The sequence below is a fragment of the Callorhinchus milii genome, unplaced genomic scaffold (assembly GCF_018977255.1).
Source record: "Callorhinchus milii isolate IMCB2004 unplaced genomic scaffold, IMCB_Cmil_1.0 Scaffold3, whole genome shotgun sequence".
Lineage (NCBI taxonomy): Eukaryota > Metazoa > Chordata > Chondrichthyes > Chimaeriformes > Callorhinchidae > Callorhinchus > Callorhinchus milii.
Window position 1 is genome coordinate 49,943,867 of NW_024704744.1, and position 15,616 is coordinate 49,959,482.

At 40.4% G+C, this 15,616-nt stretch overlaps 1 protein-coding gene across 1 annotated transcript in view; it reads left to right on the forward strand.

Annotated features, from left to right (window-relative positions):
• Window positions 1-15,616, forward strand: part of epha7 (eph receptor A7) — a 193,781-nt gene that overhangs the window by 170,470 nt on the left and 7,695 nt on the right. The window contains exons 12-16 of the mRNA XM_042333027.1: window positions 1,607-1,668; window positions 2,803-3,030; window positions 8,950-9,099; window positions 10,763-10,956; window positions 12,816-12,971. Coding sequence (XP_042188961.1) covers window positions 1,607-1,668; window positions 2,803-3,030; window positions 8,950-9,099; window positions 10,763-10,956; window positions 12,816-12,971 — 790 coding nt within the window. The remainder of the gene's footprint in view (window positions 1-1,606; window positions 1,669-2,802; window positions 3,031-8,949; window positions 9,100-10,762; window positions 10,957-12,815; window positions 12,972-15,616) is intronic.

The following is a 15,616-nucleotide window of genomic DNA, read 5'->3' on the forward strand; positions in this document are numbered from 1 at the left end:
AACAACTTGTCTTTTGAGTGCCTTTCATGTAGTATGTGTTGGAGTGCTTTACAATAACAGTGTCAGATGCCGAGCAGTGGGAGGTGGGAGGGGGAAGTGACTATAGGCACAATGAACGCAGCAGGTTTTAAGGTGGGACTTCAAGACAGATAGAGAAGGGATGAGGTAGAGGGAGTGATCTCCAGACGTTAGGGCAGTAGAATCTGAAAACTTGGCCGCTGATGGCATGGAGAGGGTGAGGGCATAAGCAAGCCCAAGTTAACTGAGTGGAGGGGAGAGCAAAGGGGTGGGGTAGAAACACGGTGAGGATTGGGACGATGTATGTGCAGTGCGTAGTCATTCACTTAGGTAGCAAAAACAGTAGAGCGGGTTATTTTTTAAAAGGGGAGAGACTGGAATGTGCGTCCAGAGGGACGCACAATCACAGAAAGTTAGTCTGCAGATGCAGCAAACAATTAGGAAAGCGAAAGGTATGTTAGCATTCATTATGAAAGGATTAGAGTATAAGAGTAGGGAAGTCTTGCTGCAACTGTATAGGGCCCTGGTGAGACCACACCTGGAATACTGTGTGCAGTTTTGGTCTCCTTATTTAAGGAAGGATGTACTTGCCTTGGAGGGGGTGCAGCGTAGATTTACTAGGTTAGTACCAGGGATGAAGGGGACGAGTTACGAGGATAGGCTGACCAATTTGGGCCTATATTCTCTGGAATATAGAAGAATTAGAGGGGATCTTATAGAAACCTATAAGACCATCAAAGGGCATGATAGAGTAGATAGTGGGAGATTGTTTCCCCTGTTTGGAGAAACCAAAACTAGGGGTCACAACCTTCAAATCAGAGCCCAGCCCTTTTGCACTGATTTGAGGAAGAACTTCTTCACTCAAAGGGTGGTGAATGTATGGAACTCGCTACCCCAAAGGGCTGTTGACGCTCAGTCCTTGAACATATTCAAGACTGAGATAGATAGATTTCTTATTGCAAAAGGGATTAAGGGATATGGGGATAAGGCAGGGTTAGGTTATTAGCTGGAGTTAGATTAGAAGATCAGCCATGATTGAATGGCGGGGCAGGCTCGAAGGGCCGAATGGCCTACTTCTGCTCCTACATGTTATGTTATGTTATACAGGTGAGGATCTGGGCGGCAGAGTTTTGGATAAGTTGGAGTTTATGGATGGTGTATCTTGGGAGACCAGAGAGGAGTACATTTGAAAAAGTCCAAACGATGAGGGCATTATTTCTCTATCACTCACACCTTCACATTTACATAACCTCCAGTGGGCTAAAATTAGTCAGCGTTACATGTAACACTTCTGGCAATATCAGTAGCTAATGGGATTTTTCCCATTGTAACTGTGCATTACCAAAGGGGGAGCACCTAATGCCTACCGCAATCTCACCTCACACATATCTTATGCAGTTACGTGACCACCTCTTTTTATGTGTTATATAAGCTCCTGTTAGCACCGTTGCTCACATCTTCATGACTTAACCTCCAGCCAGGGCCAAAGACAAATTTCAGACTCATTAAAAAANGTATCAAAAGAGAAACCTTCTGAAGTTGCCCAAAGAGATTTGTCTCTTACAATACACTTGCTTTATTTGTACAGGTAAGCCAATCATGATTGTAATAGAATACATGGAGAATGGAGCACTGGATTCATTCCTTCGGGTAAGTACCAAAATAAATACAAGTGTACAGATTGCCATAAAGATATATAAGGGAAATTGTAAGAAGTTTCTTGTTTTACAGTTAAAGTAATATAAGAGCGTTTTACCAGTATAAATTATTTAGATTATATTTCATTACTTTTGAAATTCAAACATGCCCATGATATATTTATTATATTTTTTCTAAAAGTTTCATTTGAGGTTACAGTAACATAGTTTAAATACAATTCTGCAGACATATCAAAGACTTTTATTAGTGTCTATGTTAACTCTGGCCCAAAAAAGGGGATTATTTACCTTTCCAGGGCCTGTAATACTGCCAGGTCTTAGCCTGTTAGATCATTTTGTCTTAACATTTAAGATCACACTGAATTGTGGAAAATTTCTCAATTTTGTCTTCATTTGGAAGCAAGTCATTGTTAAGAAACCTGCCTCACCCATTGTTACATAGAATTACACAGAACATCACAGCACGGAAACAGGCCATTCTGTTCAGCTAATCTGTAACAGTGTTTATACTCCACATAACATTAATTCCCTACTTTTGTATTCTATTCCTCTGGTCTTAATTTTTTTTGATTGCCGGGTGTGTGACACAAGCGGAAACCCATCACTGTGCTTAAGGGTATTCAAACTAAGCTGAGATTTCCATGCATCCCACCTACACATGGAAATCCCAGAGATAGATTGGGGCTCAAACCAAGATACAAACTGATGATCCCGGTTTGATTCCAGTGGCCATGAGTGTATTGACCGATAACATGAAACTTAGTCAAACTCTACATTTAGGGGACCCACTCCCTATCAGCTAATAAAAATTATTTCTCAATGGAACTTAAAATGTACCTTTAAATCTTCATTGAGTTCAATTGATCAATTTTTGTAGTTTATTTGGGAAGGATAAATGTGCCAGAGCATGTACCCACCCACCCCTTTTTTTGTTAACATCCAGCAAAATCTTTTACTTGAAAGCAAAGGCTTATTTGCCTTGTTTGCTTGACCCTCTCACTTTCACTTTTGCATGACTGGTACTGTTAGTGTTTTGGAAGGTATCCCCAAGTGTAAAAGAAACAGCACAGTGCACACATTTACACTTCCAGATGTTAAACAGAGGCACTATTTTTACTCCCATCAGAAGCATGACGGCCAGTTCACCATCATCCAGTTAGTGGGAATGCTGCGTGGGATAGCTGCTGGCATGAGGTACCTTGCCGACATGGGATACGTGCACAGGGACTTGGCAGCTCGCAACATCCTGGTCAATAGCAACTTGGTCTGCAAAGTGTCTGACTTTGGTCTGTCAAGAATTCTTGAAGATGATCCAGAGGCTGTCTACACTGCAACAGTGAGTAAAGTACAAAGTGTAAGTTAAAAGGGAATTGCAAAATATTTGAAGAAACAATATAGAGAGGTACAGAGAAAGAATACAAAATTGGGATTAGTTTCAGTGGTGATGGTAGAATCGGCAGAGGATTGATGGACTGTTAACTTTCATGACATTGATTGTTAATTAATTGTTTGAGAAACCTTTACACCCACTTTCAGCTCATATTCTAATAAAACGAATAATTTAAACTGTTACAGACTATAAAGTCAAGGAGTAGGTTTTGATGTTGGATTTCTCTTTGCTTCACATTTCAGTCATAATGCTGTTCTGCCTCCATAAGCTTTCGCCCCAATAACAAAAGATTGAGTGAGTCACTCCATTTCACACTGATTCCTGTGAAGCGCTTTGAGACATCCTTCTAATGTAATAAGGTGCTACACCAAATGCAAGGATTATTATTATTTATTGGCTTAGTCCAGTATTTTAGAGAAGCCCATGATACCAGTAAATTCCTCAGAATGTGTTAAGACTGCTGGACAGGTGGATGGGAGATAGCCAAACTGATGGCTTCAGCTGTGAAAGAAAGCCAATGGTAGCAAATAGTAGTTTACAGTGATGCCAAAGCAAAGTCATATCTTCAACAGAAATCACAGGATTTGGTTTAGGTCAGGGAGTTAGAAACGTCTCATTTATAGAGGCAAATTGAAGCTAAAACATAGATTGATTTGACCTCTGCTTACCACTGTAAACAAGGTATCAGATAGTATTGATGAATAACTGTGTTCATAAACCTTCATAACATTTGAGTCGCTGATTGTATCACTGCTTCATAACCCAGCTCGAGGTATCTGTTATCCTATTGCGATGCACACACACACATGCTGAGATTAATTTTTCTTGCTTAAGTTCAGGTCAGAACGTGTGAGTCAGTTACCTGATCTTCCTTCTCAATAAATCATGATGGGTCGACACTCCCTTCAGCAAGATGAAGTGCATGCCCAGGCTATCATAACTTCCTCTTTATACCACTGTTGTGGATCAGAGGCTGAGCATTTTCTTAAGCACACAGAGATTAAAAGGTCACAGGCTGTTCCAAGCATTTCTTGCAAGAGAGGCTTTGAGCTGATTCCCAATTAACCACAATATAGTGACTGCTTCTCTCCTGCTCTGTCGGTCATTTACTTTCTTTCTTCTTTTCTGAGATTTTTCATCAGTTTTCTCCTCTTTTGCTCTCCTGAAGACCTTTCCTTCCTCTTTTTCCATTTGGAGCACAGTCCCACGGGATAGCTCAGTAGTTAGAGCACTCGCTTTGCAAGCGAGAGACCTGGGGTCGATTCCTGGCAGGGTGCAACCTTGGGCAAGTTTCCTTATTCCACACACCTGATAATAATTCCTCAAAAAAAACAACAATAAATTGGTCATTTCAATCCAAGACTATTTGTGGGACACTGTTGTGCGCAGTTGGCTGCCGCGTTTCACCCACAAATATAGTCAATTCACTTTACAGTCTATTCTGTGAAGTGCTTTGAGACGTGAAAGGCACTGTATCAAATGCAAGTATTATTATTATTATTATCCAGTATCTCATTCAAGTCACCATCTTCTCACAGAGATTCTGTTTTTAATCTGTTTTATTTTCCAGTTCCACTTCCAATTTAAGCCTTCTTAAAGCTTTCCTAAACTCATTCACAATCATGTTTGACCTCATCCTTCAATATACATTAGCCAGTGTGTTTTGGCAAACAATTTAACTGTGGGTTGGCGGATTGGAAACTATGGTATATATACTATGGTATCACACTCACATCTGGACCTATCCTCACCTGATGTCCACACACTGGCATATTCCAGCAGGGGTGTCTGTAGAACAGTAAGTAGCGGGAATCCCAGATTAGTTCAGGCCAATTGAAGCACCCCAACAGCCTTTCCTTGCTATGAACAGGTGGCTCAGCACAGACTCAGATTCAAATCTACAACCTGATGGTCTCTATTCCTGAAGCTGCCAACTGCTGTACTGGGTAGTACCTTATTCAATTGGCCATCAATGACTTATATTAATTTTTAAATGTTTTTCTGATCACATATTTACACATTCTACACTACCAATTAGATTTCCTGTGTTACAATATTTATCCTGTTAGTGTAGCCTGGATTTATAAATAGCTTTGGACAGTCTCTGGGTGGGCTGGTTCACACACTCCCTCTCAGCTGTTAGATAGAAATATTAACAATTTATGGCTCATTTGTGTCCATTGGAATCACAAGTCCATCTAGGGTCAATTTCAGCTTCCTGCTTAGCTCACTATTACTTTAGATACAGCTCAATGTATGTATTCAGACTGGTTCAGCAAGATAATTATAATCCTTGCATTTGACATAGCACCTTATCATGTCGCCGATACTTCTCAAAGTACAGGATTTTACTATGAAGTGTAGGACTGTGTATTTAGTCACTGGATTAATGAATATGAAGGTAAAGCATGAAATGATTTGGGGAATGGCAATTAATAAATAGGGTGAATGGCACAGCTTGAAGGGACAATTCGCGTTCCGTGCTACAAAGTTCTATGTTTCACTGTCAGGAATGCATCATTGAAAGGATCAGATGGGTTGAGAGAGTTCACCTCTGGTCCTAAACCAACCTGTGACCTCTTCTTGACACAACCCACAAGACAGGAAACTTGGGGAGATATTCCATTTGATTTAATGTTTAGTGACCTGCACTTGGCTGAGCACTTGGGCTCCAGTAAGCATTGCGCAATTAGTTGTATTAAAGGATGAGGTCAAACATAATCAACCAGAGGTGAATGTCTTTAGAAGAGCTTTATGGAGGCTTATATGGGAAATGGAAATGGAAAATAAAACAGATGAGAAACTAAATCTTTGTGTGGAAAAAAAGGCTTCAAAGGAAATGGAAATACATATCATCCCATTAGAAAAAGGATAAAGGTAGGAGGCCAAGGACCAGAGTGAATAAATGAGACAGTCAAAGTGGCACATAGGTGCAAGGGAATAGAAAGTAGTGAGGACCTGATGTTATACAAAAGCCAAAACAGAGTAAAAGAACAAAGATAGACACGTATGTTATAGGTAGCAGCAGGAGGTGGTATTTAATAATCTGTTTTCCCATTTTCTTCCCCTCCTGCTATCCAGAAAGTACTGAACAGTTCCCCTTTTGTAACAACCCTACTTTATCCAAAGGGCTTTCTGCATATGTGAAGCTGGACAGTGAATGTCGGCGGACTATTTAATTATGAGTGCTATTACGGTCAAGCCTGACCACAGTGGGAGTGAGAATTGGATAATACCTGCCTGTACATATTTTCAAGAGGGACTCCTGTCACAGTGATCAGAAGAACTTCTAATCAATATTTCTCCTCTTGCCCAGCAGCGCTATGGCCAATTTTATTGCCTCCCGTGCTGAGTGGGCTGTAATAAACTAATGCAGCTCAGACCAGCAATTAAGTTCTTCTAGCCTGTATGACTTAGTTCATTTACCCATTAGGCCCCTGGGGAAAACCCTTAATAACTATTTAAACAATTTGGGTAGATGAAGTGTTGAAAACCAAATTGCTCTTATAAGAGACGCATTGAGTAGACAAGATTCTATCCTGTGTGTAGAGGTCAGTAAAGTATGTCTTTTGATGAAATTCAAGGAATTAAAGAGGGAAATTTCCCACATTTGCCAAAAAGGAAGAGAATTTCACCCAAATTGTGTGTAGGCCATTTAGTCTGTGTGAGGTAAATTGTAGAATCCTTCAGAAGAAATGGAGGCATTTCTGATAATATTTTTGTGAGAAAAGGAAAGATATGTTCACAAATGGAGAGAAACATGAACCTGGAAATAATAGATCAGCTAGTCTACCAGCTTTGTTGCAGAAATTGCTTGAGAGAGTTTTATGAGGATGCTATTAAAATTCATCTGAAGTGTGCAGAGACCGTAGGGAATAGTCGTGGTTGTTTTTAGAAGTTATAGGTCATGGCTCACAAATTTACTGGAATTCTTTGAGGGGGTAAGTAACATCATGAACAAGGGATATCCAGTGAAGGTCATAAAGGTGGATTTTCAGAAGGCGCTTGATAAGAGTTCTGCATTTGTAGGCTATTTTTAAAGAGATGGAGATTTATGAAAGAAATACAGCAAGAAATACAGCAATTTGAAAATGAAAGAATGATGGTGAACGGAAAAAGCTCTGTGTGGGGACTGTGGTTAGTGGAGTTTTGCCAGTATCTGCACTCTCATCCTTGTTGATCTCTATTCATAACAAAATGAAGCAATTAGCCGCTCTTTGTAATGTACTATAGCACTCACTACTGCCCCACAAATTTGTGGTCTGGTGACCAGTGCAGAGGTTCAGAGTATTCAATGGGGAATGTGCAGAAAATAAGCAGATGGGCAAAGAAATGCAAGATGGATTTTAATGTAAATCATCGAATGATATTGCATATTGGACCAGGAAAGAGGGCAATACAAATTGAAGCGGTGTCCATTAGCAGTACAAGATTTCTGTGTGATTGAGCACTGATGGTATTCAGTCGCCACCAGGTTTATAGAAGAAAGACTAATCAATAAAAGAATATGTCTCAGGGCCATTTGATCGTAACTCAAACTAAGTTATTGTAATCGGTATCTAATTCATTGCTAAGGCCACATTTACAATACTGGAAATCTGGAAATCAATATTTCACGCACTCTGAGCTTTTGAGCATTTTCACGTAAAATGTATTTCATAGGCTGTCACATTACCTGCTCAGTCATGCTCCCAGTCCTGCTCAGTAATGTTACTCTCAGCGCAACATGGCTCAACAACGTTATGCTCCCAGCCTAAACTGAGCTATGATTTAAAATATATTTAACAGGGAATAACATTATCTTATTGAGTTTCCATGCCGCTCTGCTACAAGGGCAGTTATTATAAGGGATGTCCAACATCTCTGAAGTTCTGCTTCAGCCCTGATCCTAGCTCCAACATTTCCCATTACATTTAAATTTCCGTTAATTATAAACTTTACACAAAAGTTTCAAGATTTACAATACTGCTTGCCATTTTGTGTGTTCTGCCTTCAAAATAACATTGGTGCATTGCAAAAGGTTCAGGCAGCATTAGGCAGCACTCAGGACTCTTAAGTTACAAGGAAAATCTCACAGAAATAAACCTGTTTCCATTAAGGAAAAGATTGAGAGGAAACATGATCCAAGTTGTAAATTGTTGAGAGGAATGGATAACGTAGAGGTAAACAACAAGTTTAAAATCTGATAATCTCTGAACCAGCTATAGAATTTGGAAGTCTGCATAGCGTCAAAAATACCACCATTCGACTTAATAAAATAATAATGATAATAATAATCATCATCCTTATATTTGATACAATGTCTTTCACTTCAGAAGGACATCTGAAAGTGCTTCACAGGATATTGTGTAAGGTATAATGACTGTATTATGGAGGCAAATAGCAACAACAACAACTTGGATTTATATAGCGCCCTCCATGATGGACGGCGTCTCAGAGCGCTTCACAGTAACGGATCCCGGGGCCGAGCCAGGGGGAGGAGGAGGAAGGTGACCAAAGGCGCGGTCGAAAAGAAAGGTCTTCAGCAGAAAATAGGAAAGGAGGGAGTGAGGTGAAGGGAGTGAGGAAGGGATTTCCAGAGCCTCGGGCCATAGTGGCTGAAGGTACGGAGGACTCGAGGACAAGAAGGAGGCCAAACCTGGAGGAACGAAGGCAATGGGTACTGTTTTGAGGAGAGAGGAGGTCAGAGAGGTAGGGGGGTGTAGAGGAGCACAGGGACTTGAATACAAGGGTGAGGTGCAACAATGCAAGTTATTGTTATAATTGCCTCCATTGTATCTGCATGCAATAATATGGATAATAATGACATTGTACCATTTTTAATTTCATTACTTGTTAAAGATGAACTGGCAACATTTCAACCGTGTTCTTCTGTCCACACAGGGTGGTAAAATTCCAGTGCGATGGACAGCCCCTGAAGCCATCCAGTTCCGCAAGTTTACGTCAGCAAGCGACGTGTGGAGTTATGGAATAGTCATGTGGGAAGTGATGTCTTATGGAGAACGACCTTACTGGGATATGTCCAATCAGGATGTAAGTTACTGTTTATGCCTCGATTATCCCAGCATTTGTTCAGCGTGCGTTGAAGACGAGCTCTACATCATTCATCAATGGTAACTGATCTAAACAAGGAGAGAACAGCGCGTAAGGTTTAGAATGGTATGGTACAAGGAACACTCTATGGTGAAGCTACTCAGCTTGAAGAGTGCTAATTTCAGTGAGTTGAAAAGGGTGGATTGGAAACAAAGATTGATGGGTGAAATGGTAAATGAACAATGGGAGGCCTTCAAGGAGGAGATTGTTAGAGTACAGACCAAATATATTCCCATGAGGGGGCAAGGTAGAGGATCCAAAGCTAGAGCTCTCTGGATGAAGGAAATCGGGATTAAAGTGAAACAGAAAGAGGAGGCTTATGATAACTGTCAGGTTCAAAATACACTAGGGAACCAATCAGAATGCAGAAAATGCAGAGGAGAACTGAAAAAGGAATTAAGAGCGGCAAAGAGAGCATATGAGAAAAGATTAGCGGGTAACATAAAAGGGAACACTAAAGCCTACTATAAACATATAAAGAGTAAAAGGACAGTCAAAGGAAGGGTGGGGCTGATTTGAATTGACTGTACATTTTGTGGGCATATGTTAAAGGGGGTTCAGGAGCAGAGAGTCTTGGGGGTTCAAATACACCGGTCTTTGAAAGTGGCAGGACAGGTTGGTAAAGCTGTTAAAAGAACATGGGATCCTTGGCTTTATAAATAGAGTTATAGCGTACAAAAGCAAGGACGTTCTGCTAAACCTTTATAAGTCGGGAGGATGTCCCAAAGCGCTGGGAAGGACGTCTTATTTATTCATTTGTATAAATAAATTACAAATGTATGCAGGCTCCTAATTAGTCTGTGCAAGAGAATGATAATTAATTCCTCATAGACCCCATAACGACAACAATTGAAATGTCTCTTGTCTTAAATGGAAGCCGCTGCATGATTTATTAGCTTTTCCAATTCAAATGATAGGCACCAAAGACCATATCTTGAAGAGCCAATTTTGTGTAAGGCTTGGAATTGCTATTGCGTGACAGCTCTCAGTGTAACTCAGGTAACTCAGACTGTCAGAAAGGAGAAAACACAGATCCAAGCATGGCAGCAGCAGAGAAAGATTCCCAATCCCTGGACAGAGCTTGCCAAGGGAAAGTTTCATTCTCTGACACATCTCTTCCATACTTTATTTAGTTCTAAATTGGCCTGACAAAAACGTTAGAAACCTTCGGGGTCAGTCAGGTAGGGCAACAAAGTGAGGCCAGTGAGGTTGCTTTTAACACAGGTATGTCCATACTTTCCCCACAATAGAATACAGGAGTTATATAGAGAAAACTCCTGGGACTTTTCATGTCACAGATGACAGCAATGGTTTCTGTTCTGGATCCTTTCCTGTAGCCTATAATTTTTATGTTAAAATGTTCTATCTACTGCCCTAAGTCAGTGAGGTGGGAGGGAAGAGTGTAGGGGAGGAAGAAATTAGCATCCTCTCTGAAAGAAAAATAATACTTCCTCGCTTATCTTCAATGTTGTACAAAATGTTTTATAAGTGCAGTTCAGAGCATGTTTTTTCAATTTGCGAATTTCAGTTTTCAATCCTAATGGGTGTGAGGGAAAATCAAATTTATATTGATACCTTATCTGTTTGTTTATTCCTTCCCTAGGTTATAAAGGCTATTGATGAGGGCTATCGTCTCCCTGCTCCTATGGATTGTCCACCTGGTCTTCACCAGCTGATGCTTGACTGCTGGCAGCAGGAACGGAATGAGAGACCCAAATTCGATCAGATAGTGGGCATCTTGGACAAAATGATCCGCAATCCAAATACCCTGAAGGTTCCCCTGGGCTCCTGCAGTAGGTGAGGAAAACCCAAACGTGTATTTGATGTATTGGAGGGACAGAGAGGTGAATACTACCTCTTGCATTGATTAAATGAGTTGTGCTTATAGAATTGTCGTAGAAGGATGATATACAGTTTTAGCTTCTTAAATCTGTCAACATCGCAGTACACATATTCTGGAGGTTAATTTGCAGTATTACTATGATTCCTTAATAAAAACATGACTTGAAGTACCATTAGTTATTGGAAGAATTTTTTGTTATCACCTGCTTTTCATTCCTTATTAAGCAATTCCTTCTCAAAATACTGCAAACTCAGTCCCATTGAGTTTAAATCATGAATTATATGGGAGGTACAGAAAGAGCAAAGAGGAAGGGATTGGCATGCATCAGTCTCATTGAAACCATCAAGCTTGAGTAAAAATGTTAAAAGCAACATTGATTTAGTAATTTCATGAGGCATGTTATTGTTGTTACCTCCCTTTTTGTCAGAGAAAAATTCAAGTACATTTGACAATGTTTAAGAAGGTGACAATGGTCCATCATTTGTGCTGTAAGCAAATAATGATTATTATACAGATTTATGCTGAACACAAAAACAAGAGAAGGCTATTTGGCGTTTCAAGCTTGATCTGCCTGTTTATTAGTTCATTGCAATCCTACTGATGTAGCGAGCACCTCATCTATAGGATTCTATCAGTATTTTACGTGAAGTGAGTAAGAAAAGTCTCAACAAAGACTTGGTGAATTTTGACTCACAGCACAATGCTGCCTTAATGTATCACCGAGTTAGCAATCTCACATAGAAGGGCAAGTATGGGAAATAGAAAATATCGCAATGGTATAGTAGAGAGTGTTCCTCTGAAGTTAGGGGTGAACCAGATTGGTTGGGAAGAGCAGGGTGAGCTTTACATTGCATCTAACTGACCTTCAACTGAGCTGAGAATGCTGACACTCCTTATCTGAAATGGGAAAAATTTCATGTCCCAGGAACAAGATCTTTCACTAGATTGCCCTTAAATTCACCCCCAAATATTAACTACACATCAGTATTCATAATTGTGTAAACTAGCCATGTTAACCTGTCCACTCCCTCTGCTCAGCAAGCTCTGGCCTGCTCCACTTCCACCGCCCTGCCCTCCACAAGAACAAGAACAACAACAAGATTCCATTTATAAAGCGCCTTTCACGTCAGGAGGACGTCCCAAGGCGCTGCACAGTTGGGTCATGACCCGAGCAGGGGGGAAATGGTCAGGGTGAGGGGAGGGAAGGGAGGGAGCGAGGAGGGGGGAAATGGTCAGGGTAAGGGGAGGGAAGGGAGGGAGCGAGGAGGGGGAAGAGAGTCGAGAGGGGAGCTGAAGGCTCGGTCAAAGAGAAAGGTTTTGAGACCGGCCTTGAAGGAGGAAAGGGAGGAAGCGGCGAGGGCACTGGGGGATGGAGTTCCAGAGCCTGGGGGCTGAGAGGCTGAAGGCCCGACCACCGATGGTAGGGCGGTTGGGGCGGGGGACGTGGAGCAGACCGGAGCCAGAGGAACGGAGGGTACGGGCAGGTAGGTAGGGGGATAGTAGGTCGGAGAGGTAGGAGGGAGCAAGGCCGTGAATGGCCTTGTAGGTGAGGATGAGGATCTTGAAATCAAACCCCTCCTGATCCCAATCCCCTGCTCGGATCCAAATCTCTGAATGTTCACCTCTTCAGGATGTCTTCCTGACATAAAAGGCACTATACAAATGTAATTTGTTGTTGTTGTTCCTAACTTCCTGAAGCTGCTTTTTTTTTAATGTGAGTGATCCAGTTAATAAAATACCAGGAGTTTGGATGAGTGAATCACCTTCATTATTTAAATGCACCGCTCTTATGCATTGTTCTTTTTCTACACAGGCCAATTAATCCTCTGCTAGATCAGAACACTCCCGACTTCACCTCCTTTCGTTGTGTGGGCGACTGGTTAGAGGCCATCAAGATGGAACGGTACAAGGATAACTTCACAGCTGCAGGTTACAGCACGCTGGAGTCTGTGGCCAGGATGACTATTGAGTGAGTTTGACGTTGAGCAATCAGAACCAAACTAAACCAGACTGACATGTGAGACTAGATTGCCTCTTTAGTGTGTGTTGCTACTATTTGTACCACACATCCCTGGGGTGATAAACCAGACAGCTATCTCTGAATGATTATTCTTCACCCACACGTCAATTGGGAGACATCAGATATTATTGGGCGAGGAACATTGCAGTGGCTATTAATTATTTCTTTATCTGGATTCTACACTTTTCTGGTGGACATAAACAAGGCAGAGGAATTGCAAAGCTGCCCCCCAACACACACATACCCAACGCTTTGATATTGTCTTACCATTATTGTTCCCCAACCAATCTTAGGATGTGGAAAATTGTTTGGTTAAAGATGTTGTTATGATCATGATGTATATTTTAAGATAAGCTCCTGTGGATTTTTAAACCTTGAGATAGTTTGTTGTGATTTTAGCACAATTATAATGCCACAGGTGGCATATTAAAGTGTGGAGGTGTGAGTTATTAATGAAGCCCATATACTAGAAGAGTTTACTGTTCCTATTAACATTTTATTGTCTTTTGGGAAAAAAGTATAGAAGAGAAAACTATACACGGATTAAAAATAATAAAATCCTAATAAAAATAACAATGGTTATGAATTAATGTAAAGCATTAACTCATTGTGCTATATATCATGCTGTTTGGCTACAGAATTCCCCTTCTCCCAACTCTTCTCTTTGTCTTCTCTTATTCAAGGCCTTGTGGAAGGTTCTAACTATTATATTTATAGCTCATTCGCTATCTCTTTCACAAAAAATTCCATTCATTATTTATACTTATTTTTAGTAATACTTGTATAATTGATTTTTAATCTTTTTTTGAAAACATACTAAAACAACTATCAGCATTATTAGTCTATAACTTGCACAAAACTAACATTCTAGCAAACTGCAGTCGCCAATACCTTGCAGTAGTTGCACTGATCATCAGTAATCAGAATTCCTGCTGTACCCACTAAACATAGCCTTGCATATTAACATAGTAAAGTTCAAGCAAGAATAGACCATACAGTTATCCATCCAATTTACTAACAGTTTCATGTGGCGCATCTGTCAAGTAGCCCTGAATCCATTGCATTTCCTGGAACTTGCTTATTATTTTTTGAAAGATGTTATTGTTTTTTATTCCACCACTCGTAGCTGTTAAATCCTCCAAGTCTTCCTACTACACTCCACAACCTACACTCTGTTCAAGAGTGAAAAGTCCCAGATTGACTAATCTTTCCTCATACATTTATAACTTTCTCCTCTTACTTTTGGAATATATGCAGAAGCTCAGCGGTAGTGTAGGATTTCAAAATATGATGTGCAATCCACTAATTGAGTCAGAGGTTCATGCTTGCGACTCCACACGTGGCGAGATCCTGATCCAAACTCAGCTGTCACAGAGAGATACTGAGCACAAGCTGTTCTCTTCATCACAGGACAGAGGGCAGGTCAGAGGTGCTCATGAACCTTCCAGCAGTGGTTTGAAGAGTGACTTTGGCAAACCTGAGGACAGGTTACTTGCCCACCCTCTTGACCACAGAATTGTACTTGAGGGAGAGTTTTAAAATAGTTCAGGAAAATAATGATTTGAGAAACAGGTTTCATCTAGTTTCGCAAAAATACTGTTCTCATTTTGTATATTATCTAAAACAAGAAATAACTATAAGATATGAAGGCATTGAAATATGGTTTGGTGGATCAAATTTTTCTTTTGTTATTTACATCAAATACAAAAATCTAGATACAAATGGAAAAAACTTTCAGAATGTTCTGTCAGTCCTGAGGGCTTATTTCTAACATTTTTATATGCTGTTTGTATTATAATTTAGTCTATAGTTTAGCATTACTAAATGATCACGTCACACTGCTGTTGGGCAGGAACTTTACAATCTGCCTTTAGGATTCCCACCAGTAATCAGTAATATCACCATCAATCAGGATAACAGTAACAGTGGGGTTCAGAATGGACAGTACAGATCTGCAGACTTTCTCTCGTTGATATGGTTTCTAAAAGAAAATTCTCACTGTGGCCCATATTAATGATAATAATTCTTGCATTTGATATAGCGCCTTATCACATCTTCGAGACGTCTCAAAACGCTTCACAGAATATACTGTAAAGTAGATTGATTATATTTTGTGGGCGAAATGCGGCAGCCAATTGCACACAACAGTGTCCCACAAGCAGTCGTGAATTGAAGTGACCAATTTATTATTATTTTTTTTTGAAGGAATTATTATCCCTGAAAAGCGATCCGCCAATCGACTAACAACCGGGTTCCTACTTAATACTAGGTAAACAGAGGCGTGTGGAGTAAGGAAACTTGTCCAACATTTTACCCTGCTGGGAGTTGAACCCAGGTTCTCACTTGTGAGGCAATATTCTCCTCTTCTCCTTGGGCAATTCAATGGCAGCTACAATTGTAGTAAATAAATGTGTTTCCAAACACAGACATCGCACCACAATGTGCCAAAGCTACAGCAATAGACCAACAACTCTCAGAGTTACTGTCTTCTCAGACCATGATTAAATACCTCAATGTTCAGTAAACCTCAGAGACAGAGGAAACCTGGAAATTTCCCAGCTTAATAATCTTTACAATTACTTTTCTACTGAATA